Source organism: Sprattus sprattus (genome assembly GCF_963457725.1).
Source record: "Sprattus sprattus genome assembly, chromosome: 18".
Classification (NCBI taxonomy): domain Eukaryota; kingdom Metazoa; phylum Chordata; class Actinopteri; order Clupeiformes; family Clupeidae; genus Sprattus; species Sprattus sprattus.
Window position 1 is genome coordinate 13,246,936 of NC_137916.1, and position 16,627 is coordinate 13,263,562.

The 16,627-nt window shown below is 38.5% G+C and overlaps 3 protein-coding genes across 3 annotated transcripts in view; all 3 read left to right on the forward strand.

The window, feature by feature from the left end:
- Nucleotides 1–1,131: 1,131 nt before the first annotated feature.
- On the forward strand, nt 1,132–4,085 carry LOC308378862 (bcl-2-related ovarian killer protein homolog B-like; the record flags this gene model as incomplete). Its single annotated transcript, XM_080855868.1, has 4 exons — nt 1,132–1,306; nt 1,926–2,054; nt 3,212–3,375; nt 3,951–4,085. 4 exons carry the CDS (start codon nt 1,132–1,134, stop codon nt 4,083–4,085), a joined length of 603 nt encoding a protein of 200 aa, XP_080711994.1.
- A 2,062-nt stretch (nt 4,086–6,147) lies between these two features.
- On the forward strand, nt 6,148–15,313 carry gstcd (glutathione S-transferase, C-terminal domain containing). Its single transcript, XM_080855841.1, has 11 exons — nt 6,148–6,617; nt 6,873–7,307; nt 7,944–8,201; nt 8,617–8,710; nt 9,744–9,859; nt 11,654–11,698; nt 12,145–12,273; nt 12,993–13,126; nt 14,115–14,145; nt 14,699–14,768; nt 14,971–15,313. The coding sequence occupies exons 1-11, from the start codon at nt 6,201–6,203 to the stop codon at nt 15,126–15,128; spliced, it is 1,887 nt and encodes a 628-aa protein (XP_080711967.1). The 5' UTR covers nt 6,148–6,200; the 3' UTR covers nt 15,129–15,313.
- A 1,023-nt stretch (nt 15,314–16,336) lies between these two features.
- The window catches only part of npnta (nephronectin a), a gene marked incomplete at both ends in the record, with an annotated part of 36,708 nt that continues 36,417 nt past the window's right edge, over nt 16,337–16,627 (forward strand). The window contains one exon of the mRNA XM_080856406.1: nt 16,337–16,431. Coding sequence (XP_080712532.1) covers nt 16,337–16,431 — 95 coding nt within the window. The remainder of the gene's footprint in view (nt 16,432–16,627) is intronic.

The window sequence follows — 16,627 nt, forward strand, 5'->3', positions numbered from 1 at the left end:
GAAGTGAATATAACCCCTGCAGCAGACAAACATTAAATAACAAGGCTTTCTTCACATGCTGACTAATTGTGGCATGTGCAAAGGTTTTATTTGGACACCATTCTAAATCAGCAATGTGTATCACTCCTTTATCATATCACAGCTTGCAAATTATTTTTGTAGACAGCTAAAAGCTAAAAGCTTCAGTATTCTTGATTTATTCATTTTTACCCACTCTTCCTTGTAGATCACTTTTCAAATTCTGAGGTGCGTTTAAGGTGTCTTGCCGTTTTATATTTTATCAGTTTTATCTTGGTCCTCAAGATCTCATCTTGACCTCCACAGTTACCCTTAGCATCCACTCTTGAATAATATTTCAGTCTTTGGAAATTGCAAGCTGGAAATGCTTTGGTGTCTTTTAAAACCTTCTGTTGCTTTTGAATTCATCAGCTTCTGGAAGCTTCTGAGCTGACCATTCTGAATGACTATTCTTGACCTGTTTTATTTGACCATGTCCAAGAGTCAAATAAGGCCTAGCAGGTTAATGTTATGCTCTGAGATTTTAAAGTGGAACGGTACCCAAACTTTTGCACATGCCATAATTACTGATTTGTTTTTAAATGTTTTGCTTTGTTATTATTATTCTTGTTGTTATAATTATTATAATTATTATAGGTGGTGGTGGTATTCAGATTCCATAAAAATCAAGTTTATCAACTGAGATACGTGATAGATTTTCTTACCAGCATGTGATGGCCGCATACGTCACTCTGTCTGAGCCCTGTGTATTTTTAGAAGAGATTAGGCTGTCCTCGATCGAGCACTGGCTACAACCATTCACAGAGAGGACCACTAATTAGTTTACACAAGGATCAACCTCAATCTCTCTGGCGTAATTTCCTGCTTGTGTTACCTTCAGCTCCTCATTCAGAAGATCAGGCAACTTTCATGACAATTCATCTTGAAAATATCTTAACATTCTTTTCCAATATTCACACTAAACCTGGCATCCTGAAAGATGAACGTTGTAGGACTTGTCTTCATTCGAACGGTTAATGAAGTTGCTTGTGTGTTCCACTCGTGGCCACCAATTGTGGTGACTGTTGAGCCAACTTAGACCAACCTCTTCCCTCAAAAGCCAAATTGTAGGATATGTCTGCGCCACAGTGGGACACTCGAACATTTGTATCTCAAACAAAGGCACTTTGCATAGAGTACATCTACTCAAGACTTGCTCGAGAGGAGTTAATCTACCCACCTGTGGAATATGAACATCTAAAGGCAAGTGGAACACCTCAAGAAGTTTTTGCAGTGCTCCTGAAATTAGGTAAGTCTAAATTAGACATGATGATTCTTGTGGTGTTTAGTGGTTGGTCTTTTTAAGATTAAGGACATATTTGAAGGATCATTGTGTACGTATACTAAAGCTGGCCTGTCAGGTGTTTAATACAGCAAAAAGGTCTACATGAAACAGCAGGTCCTACACAGCCTCAGTGACTAAGTGTTAAAGTAACAATATGCAACCTTTTGAGATATGGTTTTTATAGGCAACTAGGTTTGGTACCATCCTCAAATGTATTTTGATAACATATGGTCATGTGAAGGACAGATAAACACCTGTGTCTTACCCACTAGCCATCCAGGATATGCACTATGTAGTTCTGTGTTTCCTGGCTGGAACACCTTTCTAAAATGAAAGAAAAGCTTTCAAAGCATTACATTGCCATAAGAGCCACAAGACAACAGTTGGTGTGTTGACTTCTATTAGTGCCAACTGGGCTACTGGTGTTGTTTGCAAGGTTTCTGCATGCCTTTTAGGTAGTTAGCTTGCCAATTTTGGGACAGAACTCCTTATTGCTGATTCTATTCTCATTCTGATTGCTGCTTTAAGATATATGAAGGCTACACATGGCTTTGTTCGCTTTTTCTTTTTCCTTTTTTCTCAGGCGATGAATTCGAGACCATGAGCCCATATATTTATCGTGATGTTGCAAAGCAGCTGAACATTTTGGTTGATGTGGAGAACATGGCGTCAGATGCCTTTTTTAGTGTTGCAATGGAGATATCGTCCTCCGGTAAGACATTCCAAAAGTGTGTGTGTGTAGAGGGGGTGAGTGTGTGTGTCCATGATGTTCATTTACATTTCATTTTAGTCATTTAGCAGACGCTTTTTTTCCAAAGCAACGTACATATAGATAATAACACATCACAGTTATTCAAGCCTTCAAATGTACCAAGACAGATGATCCAAATATAGACACCATGAAGTAACTCAACAGGCTTGTTGTACATTTTTTTTAATTAGTCACTTATCAGTTTATATATATCTTATAGGTTGAACTTCTTTCAGAGTATGACCAGTTTTCCTTCTTATAATCTGCCAAATAATAAAGCAATTATATATAAATAAATATCGCTGGCTGTACCTTAATAAAGATAATGTTTTTTCCTTCATTTTTCCTGATGTGTTTTAAGTGGCGCACATGCCATTCCAGAATATGGCTTCAGTAGAAAACAGAAGTAATCAGTCTTTGGCCACTATATCTACTGAACAGTTTATTAAGAGCTTCCTGACATTAATGCTTAAGGGCCCATCATGGAACCTTTATCCACTTTTTGATCTTGCTGTACTACTAATATTTTAGGAAATGTTGCCACATTGTAGTTATAACCACAGTGCACAAGACACATCTACAGTTCGTCTTCTAATACACCTTATCTGGCTCAAAATCATTCACCCAACTTAAGCTGCGGGGAACTTGGGTGTCAGGATTTCTGACCAGTCAAATTTGAGCATTTATCTTCTGTCTCAAGTGCTTTATTGCTCTGTATAATATTCACATGATCATACTCTGTGTTACCCAAAATGCTGTGCTCCTCTTGCGGTCCTGCGTTGTCACTGGTAGACTAGGCTACAGCAATGGTGTTCTGAATGTGGTGAGGCTGTTACGCCTCTGATGATCAATGGATGTCTTTGCCTTTCTTTCAACACTAAGAGATCACAATCTAGACTTATGTCATGTGTGCTACTTCAATGGTTGAACGACCTGCAATTCTGTTTTAGTGAAAGCCATGTTATTTTCGATCATTTTTCAATTACCCCTTTAAGATCTCTTCAAAACTCATCTTTTTGTGTCAATGCATAATCATGACTGTTACCATTAACTTGCAAGGTTTTATTTTTTGTTTTGTTTTAATTGTGCAAAACCCAGCATGACGGTTCTCTTTGCAGGAATGACATGGGGGAAAGTGGTGGCCATTTATGCATTGGCAGGTGCGCTGGCTGTGGACTGTGTGCGGCAGGGCCAAACAGAAATGATTTCCACTCTAGTAGACAGCATGGGAGTGTTTGCCTGCAAGGGCCTGGCCCCATGGCTGATCCAGCGAGGCGGATGGGTGAGTTCTATTCATGTAGCGCATATTAGATTGACTTGAATTGATCTCATGACAACACAACATTATTACATCGGGCATTTGGATGATCTAAATAGCACTCTATGATATAACATGCCATCAGGTACAGTATCTGGAAGGCATAAATTGATAGAATTGCCAGACAAGCCACTGTATGAATCTCAAATTTGTATTGCTCGTGGAGCCACTCCTGCCTATTGAAGTAGTGACATGGGGCCATATACTGAAAGAGGCAATATGCAGGGTCCATTTTTTAGAGCCTTTTTAATGCTAGGTCATTTGTAAGATAATTGTAAGATTTAGATGTAACTTTATTTCTCAAGGTGTTTCCCAGATGTACTTAGCTAAGACCTCCTCTAAGAGACAATTTCATGAGGCTGGTCTGGACATGAAACAAATGTTTTAAAGACTAAATTGTTTTTTAAACTCAAATGTCTAGAGGTTCATTTTTTATTTTAGTGCTTGTATTGAGTTAAGGTTCATTAAAATGTATAACCATATAGTTGTTCTTGATGTTCAGGAATGGTGTGTGATTTATTTATTCTGTTACTTTTTAGGTGGATATTACAAATTGTGTTGTCAAACCAGCCCCAAACCTTCAGTCCCACTGGTTGAACATCCATATGAATTTTATCACCTCCTGGAAAAACCTTTGGCAGATAATGTTCATTAAACTGACAAAAACATGGTGAGAATGACCTGAACTTGCTTCACTGCTTCAGCAACTGAGATTTTTTTCCCCTTGAAAAACACCTCAAGAATTCTGAATTAAATCACCATTATGATCTTTTCCTCCACAATGAATCATAGCCAGACCAAGCTAATGTCTGAAAAGCTAACCAACCAGATCTGTTGGAGCAGAAAATCGTATAGATAATTGTGATACAATAAATGAATAAATATCAATCATTTCTTTGATGACATCTATCTCTGGGGCAAGGAACAAACTATGATAGAGGTTTTTATATTACTTTTATTGCATAGCTTTTGACATCACCAGATGATTGCTTATATGATGCAATCAACAGCAAGACACCATGAAATACAGTTTTTAATTAGGGGTCTGAGCAGCGAGGCTACACAGGTGGAGGACCAGGTGGAGGTGGGCAGGTGTAAGACCAGGTGGATACCAGTGGAGGTGTCAGGTGCAGGACCAGGTGCATACCAGTGGAGGTGGGCAGCCAGGAGTTTGCAGGTCTTTCCCTAAGCAAGGGGAATAGCCATTAACAACCATGTTGAGGCAGCAGAGAAAGCGTCTGGCTGAAAAGGGGTGTCCAGTGGGCTGTAGCGGCTGCTAAGAACTCAACGATTTGAGATGTGAAAATGTTTGTAACAATACACATGTGAAATATACTAAATGAAACATTTCACATCATCATATATGAATTTTGCTAATGATTATATTTTTACTGTGTGTCTACTGTGAAAGAGAAAAAAAAATGCCCTGTCGGTGTGTAGGACACTCAGGAATGTTTGGCTTCTATGAAAACATACAGTTAATTGCAAGTGGACGAGCAAGGCAATTTAACCTGGCCTGCACCAAGCAGATCAGAGATGCAGTCACGCCAACATATGACCAACTATTAAACTGAATGCCGTCCATTTAGTTCCGTCAGTGAATTGCCTTTGTAAACGTGCATCAATAAAATACTATGTTGATAAATGTGTTGTTGCACATCTGTATGGTCACGATGCTGTGTGAATAATTGGAATAAATGAAAGGGAGGAATACGGATGAGACATCAGTTGGATGAAAAACGGAGAAAAGGATCGGGTTCCCTGGGCTGCAGCTTAAGACACCTCTTAAGCTCACTCAGGAGCAAACATGAGAAATCAAAAAGAAGACCCCATTAATGCAGATATGTGACATTAAAACATGACACAAAAAATGAAATAAAACATAAGAATATCCATATTAACCTGAACTTTTTTTTATTTTTGGTCATTAAACATGCTACCCTTTTCCCCTTTACTGTATGCCAGACAATAATATAGAAATGTGATCACTTGGATCTATGGAGAAGTTGCTGAAGCATATTGTGTGTACAATACAGTAAATTATTTTGTCAACATGCAAACTAGTCCTATAACACTAAGAAATGAATGATGGACATGGATAAGGCAAGTGTTTGTCCTATGCTTGTACATTGTGCTTCAATAATCAGCGTTTGTTTGACGGGATGTGGTAGGACATTTTAAAACGTTTTTGTTAATAACCACATTTAGGATGTTCCGAACAGATTCCGCTCCATTTTTATTCAGACACAATTATTCGTTGTTTAATAAGTAGAATGCGGTGTCTCAATGATGTCATCCAGTTCAGCTATGTGTATAGTATAGTGGCATAGTCAGTAACGAGATTAATGACTAATAAAAAAAAATAAAAAAAATGTATTTAGGATGTTCTGAAGCCATACAACCCCACTTTAATTAAGACTAGCAGAGTGAGGTAGGCCTATGTGTAAAAATGTCTTCCAATTGAACATAATGAACATCATGATTGTTCCCTGTTTTAAAATAATAAAATTCCACATTCTCAATTTGTTGTTTTTTGTTATCATGGTTTTGCAATTCGCTATCTGATGTTTTTTTAATAGCCTACTAAAACATTTTTGTGACTTTTATTTTGGTATCGTTTAGTCTACATGTGGCCGGAAGTTGAACGCTACAGTACAATTTGACAATTTGACTGGTGAACCTCATTGCTTTCGGTAATACTGAACTCAACTTTTAAAAAAAAGCTAATAGCAGCGATCTACTGAGCTGGGGTTTTGATCAACTGCTTTCACATCAGGTCAGAATTGAAAATGGATGACTCAGAAAAGAGACGGATGCCTGACAGTCTATATTTAGAGATGTCCGCCGAAAGCAAGGAGCATGTTTTACCTCTACACTCCTCCATCACTTTATTTCTTCTTTCCTACTGTGAGAGCAAATCATTCCGTGTGATTCTTCTGTCAGCAAAATCAGGTGACCAGTGGACCTGGGTAGGTGACTTATCCTCAACCCTTGCAGCTAACCCGATACAGCTGCCAGAACCACTAGGTGTAGTTGGAGCTTGTAGGTTGCCAGCAGTGTTGGAAGCAGATGGGATGTTTTGCAGAGCAGGCTTGGCAGTGGTGTTAAGACATGTAATACAGCGTACCAGCAAAGACAAGCCTGGTCACCTGAACTTGACTTCTTTGCTGGGGTTTAAGAACACCTGCCTCAAGGCATGTGCAGAGGTGAGGAGTCTACCATTACAATTTTATCTGAGATAAAAAAAAAAATCATTAGTATGTGAATGTTCACTGACTTTATTCCCTTTATGTTATGAGTCAATCTATTCCAAAATCATGCCCATTCCAAATCACTTTTTGTGTATGTGGTAGATCTTTCTGCCTGTGGGAAGAGATTAACCTTAATATGGTTTTATTATTCTTGTTTCATTTGGTGATTGTTTGGTGTTGCATTATAGTTTTCCATCTGTGTGCTGCTAGGTGAGTAAGTGGACACGACTGTGTGAGATTGACATTCCCTCGGCAGTGGGGGAGCACCTGTGCAACCCTACAGAGCAGGCCCTCTGTATTCCTCCTGCTCTGTTGCACTTGGAGAAGAGACTGGACGAGCCTGTCAAAGTCCATAATGATGACAAGCTGCGGAGACAGAAGCTTCAGCAGCAGGCAATCAATTCCAGTCCTTCCACCTTAAAGGAAGAAAGGTCCAATCCCGCTGCAAAACCCTGCGGAGTGGAGCTCAGTGCTGCTTTGGCCAAACTCACCACGGATGAAGTTCCTGATGCTGCCACTAAGAGGCCCCCTGATATTAGACGAGTGAAAACAACACATCTGCCAAAGCTAGAGCGTCATTTTGCTGAGGGACTTTACTTCACTCTCACCGATGTTGTCCTGCTTCCCTGCATCCACCAATACTTAGTAAGAGCATGTTGTACCTGATTGTTATTGGATTTAGATTGGTTTATACATGAGACCTGTAATGCTAATCATGGCAGATCTGTGACTGGATGTCCACCCTCTATTAAAAACACACAATCACATAGTTGGTAATGGCCTGCCATTTTGCGAACCTTTAAAATTCCACAAATTTTGTTCAGTAACCATAAAACCACCCCCAAATAGTCTTTTTTTAAAACCCTTATTTGTTCAAGTTATTAAAAGTTGTTGAAGCTGTTTCTTAACTTTTTCACGCAAATTACCTGGATCGAACCAGGGTTATTTGACCAAAGTGTGATTTTGGGCAGATGAAAGATACAAATGCCTTAACGCATTGTTATCAGGATTATAATGCTGTTAGCAACATTACAGTGGTTGACTTACCGGGGCAGGCCCTTCATACCAAAATCAAGCCATGTCCAACCCAGGTCAAGAGGTCGGCTGAGATGGGCCTTTCACACTAAAACTCAACTTGGCTTTAACCCTGATTGAACAATACTATGAAAAGGGGTTGCATGAGATTTAAGGCAATGGGGCTGTGATAGAGGTCATGACTTGGTCTTGTATCTAATATCGCTCTCTCTCTCTCTGTCTCTCTGTCTCTCTCTCTCTCATCAGTGTTCTCTCCAGAAGCATGCTCCTCATGCTCTCGCTCGTCTCCCACTACTTGTGCGCTGGTACTGTCATGTTCAAGACGTCCCTGGGGTCCGCAAAGCTGCGGAGACCTGTGGGATGACTTTATTTACACCACAGCCATCTGAATCTGTTATGCTCACACCAGAGATTTCGACACTCAATGAACTAGAGCTTGAGGACACCCAGCCAGAGAAGGTGCCCTTCGTTGGAGGTCCAAGGCCCACGCTCACTAAACTTAAAGTAATAAAACTTCTCACCCTCCTCTTTAACTTCTCCCCTTGTTATGACACTCAGTGTATGAGTCCTTAAGCTTAACCCTAATTCTACTCTGAGAACCAGAATGTCCCCCATAAATTTCAATGGTGATGATTTCCTCAATTTTCAGTACTTAGAAACACTGTTTACAATACAACAGTTTAGAATAAAATAAATAAATATAATGTGTAGGTCCTGAGGCATAAGAGCTTATTATTTTACACATATACTCTATGGAGCCCTTCAGTAAATGTAACTGGATCATGAAGGTTCTAGTTGATCCAATTGCATTATTCACATGCATTTCCCCCTACCCAGCTAGAATGTCTGGATACAGATCAGATGTTAATGTAAATGAGTGGCCTTCAGTGCTGTGTGTGTCTGCATTTTTTTTTCATAGGAAAATGGTGTTGAAGCAGTATACTCTCCCCATCCATGCCCAAGCTGGACCGTCCCGTGGGAAGACTTCCCTACCGCTGTCAACCCTACAACAGGTAAGTAACACAGAACCTTCAATATACATAATACATGCCTCAGGCAGAACCTCACATTTACAAATCAGGATAAAGTCAATAGCAGGGAAAATTGTAGGGGTAGGATCGAGAACAGGTTCCAAATGGTCAGATACATCAGAATTGTATGCCTTTCGGGGTAATCAATTCCTTTTATCGATGCCGGCATGTTTTTCTGACATCTATACATTGCAAAAACCATGCGTCATAATGTCAATCTCTACATCTGACGTCAACGTTCATGCCTCAATCACAAACGGAAAAGGAATCTCTTGGAGGTAGACAAAGAAAGTTTAGTGTGAGCGGCAGATGCATAGCCTACTGTGTGTGTGTGTGTGTGTGTGTGTGTGTGTGTGTGTGTGTGTGTGTGTGTGTTTGGGTGTGTGTGTGTGTGTGTGTGTGTGTGTGTGTGTGGGTGTGTGTCTGGGGGGGGGGGGGGGGGGGGGACAGTCTGAAGTGTCGGCTGGAGTAAGGTAGTTACTGTAGTTATATTGCTGGTTTGTGTATTTTCTTTCTAAATAAACATGTAAGTGTGTATAACAAGCTAAGTTGGGTAAAACTCCACAGGTAACTTAACAGTGTGGTAAACAAAATCTATTAAAAATCTATCTGATGTCAGACTTAAGCTAATGTGCTATGAATGCAGGGATACAAGTAAGCCCTATGTTTATGTCTATTTTATGGTTTCAATTTCAAATCAACTTAATGATCATGGTAAATTATTGGAATAATTAGAAATGGGAAATTGTGGGTCCCAAGGCTAGACCACTTTAGAAACCACTGGTCTACAACATTTTGTCTCTGAATGAAAGATGTTGAATTCCTGAAAAACATTATGGTCTTGCATAATGTGTTTTGGTTAATAGTGTTAATAGTTAAATGGAATGAAGTTGAAGTGAAATGAGAAACTAGGAGCAGTTACTGAAAAGGTGAACATGTATTTAATGTGAGAACAGGACATTTCTCTGGCCTAATGGCAATGTACTGCATATTTAATACGTCATATCTTTTTTAGGGGAAATGTCAGATACTCGTGCCATACGCAAGTGCCAGCAGATCAACAACCTTGTTTCCATGGTAACCGAACTTGTACATCCGGGAAACACCGTGGTGGACTTCTGTAGTGGTGGGGTAAGAATGTGATCACGCTATAATGGAGGTCTGTGCTGTCTGAAAAAGGAGTATAAATGCAAGAATGCAACGTAAACACATAAATGAGTTGGAACCTTAAAATGGATTGTGAACGTAAATCCCAAATGGTAATTGATATGGTCATTTAAGCTACAGTACACTGGAATTTACCATTTTTTTAGATATATTTTAATAAGCATTGTGTATTGTATAATAATGTATATCAATTCAATTGTATATGTCTTTTATAGCGCCAATAACAAGTAAAATTGTCCCAAGGTGCTTTACTGAGCCCAGCGCCTGACCTCCTTAGAGCAAGCACTTAGGCCAAGGTGGCGATGGAAAAACTCCCATCAGCCTGGGCCCAGCCAGGTAGAAAGGGGGCAGGGTGGTGAAGATAAGAGAGAATCGGAAGCAAGCAGAATGCATACATACATCAGTCAGAAAAAATGTAGCATGTGGCATATCTACACTGAAGGATAGGTTAACGATTGATAGTGGTGAAATTTTTTGAAAAAGTTATGAAGCAGAAAACCATGTCAGCAGTGGCATTCGGTTAAATTATGGGCGAATAGGCTGGAATACAGTATGTATGTCAGATGTATCAAAGCAGAGTAGATATGGTACATAACATTGTGGTGGGGATGGGAAGCAGTAAGCAGAGTGTTTCTGCAAGTGGATCAGGTGCAAGAACTGTAGCAGCAGGATACGTTATGGTTAATGTTGTATATAAGTATATAACAGGATACGTTAGGGTTATTTTAGTAATACTTATATACAACAATAACCCTAACGTATCCTGTTATATACTGTAAATAACAGGATATGTTAGGGTTATTGTTGTATACGTAATACTTATATACAACAATAACCCTAACGTATCCTGTTATATACTGTATATAACAGGATATGTTAGGGTTATTGTTGTGTATAAGTAATACTTATATACAACAATAACCCTAACGTATCCTGTTATATACTGTATATAACAGGATATGTTAGGGTTATTGTTGTATATAAGTATATAACAGGATAAGTTCACAAAAAAGGATTTTGTTTCAGTGATTCCAAACTTTTGAACAGTAGTGTATATTTATATGGATATAGTTTTATAGTCCAGCACATGTCAAAGAGAGAACGAAAGCCATGCACACACAACTCCCAAGCCGCTATGAAAGCATGTCTAAAAGCCTGTGATCTGAAGTAATTTATGCTTTTGCATTCAGCCTGTCAGATGTCAATCACTTGCTGGATGGCCTATGGGCCATTGTCAGGCTCAGCCTTAGCAGAATGAATATTATGATTTTAAATGTTTGTAAATATATTGTAAATGAAAACAGAATACTGAAAGCAAAGGTGGAAATGTATGTATTCACATTCCATTTTCCAAATGTTTTATCTTCTGCATACCTTGTTTTGGCACCATAAGACTTTAGGAAAAGAGTAACATTACACCATACCCATGTAATTCATAACTGATGAAAACTACTGTATAATATACTAGTAATGCATGGTCTTGTCATAAGTATGTACACATGCATAATTCTGAGTTTCTGTAAAGATTGTTTTGCATCATACTTAATATCAATTCAACAATTCAAATCTCCAACCTTTGGTCTGTGAAAAAGACAGAGAGGGTTTCGTCAGAATGTCAACCTAGATTTCAAATGTTGTCTGTGCTGTAAAAGTCACTATTGCTATTTTTTATAGTATAATGATTGAATATCTATTTATATTATATTTGTATAATTCAGCAGGTAATGTAGAAGCCTTTCTTTGCCTTTTTGTTTTCAGGGTCATGTTGGGATCGTGCTGGCCTCCATGCTCCCTCAGTGTCAGGTTTGACCTTCATCTTCCTTTTGTTGAAATTGTAAATTATTAACTAGTACAGATATACCATATTATAGAATTGTGTCCTAAAAAGTAATTTAGGTTATGTAGTTGTACAGTCCTTTTCAATCATTTTCAAACAAATTACTCTCTGAACCATCTTCATGTGGACCCAAGTCAGATAATGGCATCAGTACTAAATTTGGTTGCACCACTTCTGTTTTACAACTTGTCATATCTTACAAGAAGGTGATATAAAATCTACACTGGCATGGCACATATCCGGTCTATGTCACTTGAGACCAAAAACCTTTTGGGTCTCATTTACTGTGCAGTATAAGCATACCCTAAGCGTAGCTAGTTAAACTTGCATGATAATGGAGTTTCACAAAGTTAGGAGTTGTAAATTGTTTAATGGCCTCTAAAATATCCTTTCTTTGTTTTGTTATTATAAGGTTATTCTGGTGGAAAATAAAGAGGAGTCTCTTGTTAGGGCCAGGGAAAGGAGCATCACGCTAAACCTGACGAACATTAGCTTCATCCAAACCAATCTGGACTACTACATTGGAGCCTTCCACATCGGGGTAAGTACCAATCTGAAAGCCCAGGACCATTTGTACAACTTGCAAATGTTTGGGCACCCTGTAAAGTCAGTACTTAGTAACACGTATCACAGCTTGTAAACACTTTTTGTAGCCAGCTTTCAACTCAGCTTTCAAGTTTTCAAAGCTGTTGTTTTGGTGATTTTTGCAAAAGATTGCTGGGCTCCCTTGCATGCACTGCTCTTTTGAGGTCTGAGGGCCATGGCAAAACCTTCAGCTTGCGCCTCTTGAGATAGTCCATTATGAATTTAGAGGTGTATGTAGGATCATTATCCTGTCATAGAAGCCATCCTCTTTTCATCTTCAGCTTTTTTTTTACAGATGGTGTGCTAACAGAATTGGCTGGAATTTTATTTTATCCATTCTTCTCTCTACAATAAAATGTTCCTTGTGCCACTGGCTGAAACTCAAGCACAAAACATTATTGATCCCATGAAGTTCATAGCAGGTGTTGCTGAACAGTATAACAGTTTGATTTGCCTTTTTAGCAATCCTATGAGCAGTTTTCTTGGTTTTCGAGACCTCAACTTAACCTCCACCATTCCTGCTAACTGCCATTTCTTAATGTTAATTAATGCTGATGTCTGAAAAATAGCTCTGTAATTATTTTCCATTGTAGAATTTGATGAGACCAAGACTAAACCACGGTGTGTTCTGTGTGAGAACCTCAAGATGTGTTTTGTGTGTTATTTTACCTTCAGGTAGCACTACATGCATGCGGTGTTGCAACAGACATGGTTCTGCAACGCTGCGTTCAGGCAGGTGCAGCATTTGTAATATCTCCCTGCTGCTATGGCTTCATTCAGAACACACAGAAGTTCACCTTTCCTCGCAGGTATGTTGGTTTCCTGCTTTCTTTCTTTATGTCTCTTGGGCAAGTACTGTAAGTAAGCTAAGTAACACTGAAATAGTTTAGGGATCACTTTTCATAGGCATCTGTTGCTGTTAGGATTTGTTTTATGTGTCCATACAAATGCGGACACATAGGCTAATGTGTAATCCCATTTACTTTTATTATTGATGGAAGCACTTCATTGATAAGGTTATGAGTTGATTATGCATCATGGTGCCTATAACTGGCCACAAGATGTCCTGAGGCAGGAAATGTTATCAAACAAAAAGTAAATTGCAACTATAAAAATTATGTCCTTTGTCAATGTGTTTGTATTCTCATGGCATTTTTGCTACTTTCAACTGCAATTGTTATTTCAAATCTGATTAATGCAGACAAAAGTGATTGAAACTTACATCAATGTATTTTATTATTCAGCAAAACATTTATTTAGTTATGCCTGAGCATCAACAGCTTTGGTACATCAGTCAGACTAATTATCCTGTCTGTCTAACTCCTAACTTCCTACAGTGTTCAGTGTCAGGTGAATATCTATATTAAAATACTGAAATACTTAATAATACAATACTGCCCAAAGGCCAAATGCAAGCCACAACAACTTTCTCCCATACTTACTCCAAATAGTTTTCAAAATTCTAATGCAGATCACAAGCTTTCAGTAATTGATAAAATTAATGTTTATTTCACTACCAAAGACAGAATATAATACAGAGGCTAAAATGTGGCCATATCGATTGATAAAAACTTCGACTTGTTTTGATAATAGATATTTTAGTTTATCCATTTGCCATTTTGTGATCTACTTTAGTGTAACAAATATGTGTGTGAGTGTGACGCGTAATGTATGATATTGGAATGGTGTATGCCTGATGCTAGAGCCCACACATAAGGGCCATAAATGTGATATGATTTTACCTTAATAAATGTATTTCGGTTGACCTAAATAAATGTCTCTTCTCTGTAAATGCAGCCAGTTATTCTCGAAGATACTGGATTACAAGGTAAAGTGTGGTATATATCCCATACTGCAAATCAGGTTTCATTTTTTGTTAACTTGACCTTGTGATTCTGTCAACTGAGGGGAACAATACACCAATTCAGAAAACATAAAACATAAGAATATTATAATTACCGAACTGATTTCTGAACCATCAGTTGTTATAAAGTTTCACAACAGACTTACAATCTGCTTGTTTATAAACCAATGCAGATCACTGCAGTTTACCTTTCAATGCAATTCCATGGAACAGAGATTTTTGGCTATACTTTGTTAAATTTAAATGTGTTGTTTTAAGTTAAATGTGATGTTTTGAGACAGGGACATTTGATTTCAGCATCCTACTGGGATGAAGACATTCAAACAAGATTTCATTTTAGGATTAGTCAAAGAAACTGTACAAGTGAAGTGCTTTTCACTTTTTGGCCATCTATTGAGTGTGATGCGGGAGATTTTCAGCTTTAATTGGTGATTTGAGTAAATCACATGTCAATATGTGTGTTAGATCTTAAAGTTTTGGTGTGTGTGGCTAACCTGATTTTTTTGTTTTCCTATAGGAGCATATGATCTTATGTCGATTCGCAGACCAGACAGCGGTCACGCTGCCGGAAGAGCGCCGTGTAATTGGTACATTTCCAGCAGTCAGACCTATAGCAAATAATAATAATAATACATTTTATTTAAAAAGTGCCTTTTAAGGCACCCAATGTTGCTTCACATATAAACTTGCCACCTTACTGATCAGCAATTATAACTAAAATTGTGTTTAACATCTTGTAGCTCTAGTCATTTAAAACCAACATTCCACTGTGTTTTTGTACTTCTGAAGGGAAGACCTGCATGGGTTTGGTGGATCTTGACCGATGCTGGCCTGCAGAGTCTCGGGGCTATACAGTCAAAGTGATGACCATGGAACCAGAGAGCTGTTCACCTAAAAATAACATGTTGGTTGGCCAGCCAGGTCAAAAACACACCATTTCTGGCTAGCTGTGAAAAGACTTAACAGTAACAGTTGACCTAGATTTGACTTGTATTTGAATATCATTTTTATCATTTTGCAGTGATTTTCAAGAGAGTGCCATTTTTGTGTTTTGAAGTGCTCATAAAAGTAGGACACATGAATAGTAAAATGTAATTATTCTGCTTTTATGATGTTTAGGTTGGAAATGTGTTTTGCCTAAAGATGTTTTGGTCTCCAAAAATCAATTTTTAATAAAGATTATTTTGTGTATTTTGCTTTGAAACTTGAATAGAAAAACGGGGGAAATTATGCTCTTCTCCGTATTTTTCCGAGAGTTCACCACACTGAGAGTATCATGACAAGAAAGGTCCCAAATTGTTCACTCTACGTCAGCGTCTGCCTTTCAAGGTTCAGGATGATTTTAAACAGTAGATGGCGTGTTGAGCCATTTTCAACTCATAAAATGTGATTTCGTAAAAATGTGAATTTTGTCTATATTAACACCAGCATTGGTCTGTTTATTCACAGTTCAGTCATATAATTTAGTGTACAGCTCACTTACACATTTATCCATTTAGTATTTTATTTCTGATGGAAAGAATCCCCAATTTAGCATGCAAAGCATGGTTTTGTCACTGAACCAAATGTCATTGTTTATTCATAATAGTTTGTGGCCCAACATCCTAGTGTCAGCATAGCTGAAATGTAAAGAGTTTAATCATTTAAACAACTAACTACCCATTCCCTATGACTACCAGGTTCCCACAGTCCGCAGTAGCTCACGCAGATGTCGGAGCACATCATAAAAACCAGAGGTCGCCTAATTTGAAATACAAGTTGCATTCTAATGACTTTTGCGATCTGGTTACATATGTCTACTAATTAGCGAAGCTACAGGTTAGTGTCTTTATTGCATTCTCAAAAACTCCGAATGTAGGCCGACAGTTTTGAGTCGGACTGCAACATGCTGTATTTTACCTGGAATGGGAGAGAAATTAACGCCAGCAGGGTACACCCTTCATCAAGCAACATAACACTGCGTTGGACGGTGTCATCCACACAGCGCTCTCAGTAGGCTACACAGCTAGACCATTTAAGGCAGCCTGGAAGTTAGCTTTTTCATTTACTCTTGCAGCGCAACACACTTTTGAAGTGTTGCTGTTTATCTAGGCTAATTTGAGTGGCCCTTCTTTACTCACGCAGAGGTTCGCTGACGAACTTTTTTTTTAAAACAATGGAGCGCAACTTAATCATTTGGACGGATTGGTATCTAAAATGTATGTTTCTGTGCACTTGCTTGTTCTCGGCCAATTCAGAGTTCGATGGCAGGTAAGAAACCTAGGCTATTTAAATATCTCATTGTAAGCTTTTTGATATTGGTGTTACATACGTTTAGTTTCACATGTAGCCTAGTTGCTACAGTGCTGATCAATTTGTGTTCCGGTGTATTCTATAGATAAATATAGGCCTACATTCAGGCTGCAAGGGCGTCTGGATAGGCTGCATTTGTGCAAACGTTTTATCG

Bases quoted from the DNA above. Each gene is read 5' to 3' on its own strand.
- gstcd (XM_080855841.1), top strand. From the start codon at position 6,201: ATGGATGACTCAGAAAAGAGACGGATGCCTGACAGTCTATATTTAGAG. The intron at 12,274-12,992 runs GTAAGTACCAAT...TTTTACCTTCAG, and splicing joins TTGGAGCCTTCCACATCGGG to GTAGCACTACATGCATGCGG. The intron at 14,769-14,970 runs GTACATTTCCAG...GTACTTCTGAAG, and splicing joins GGAAGAGCGCCGTGTAATTG to GGAAGACCTGCATGGGTTTG.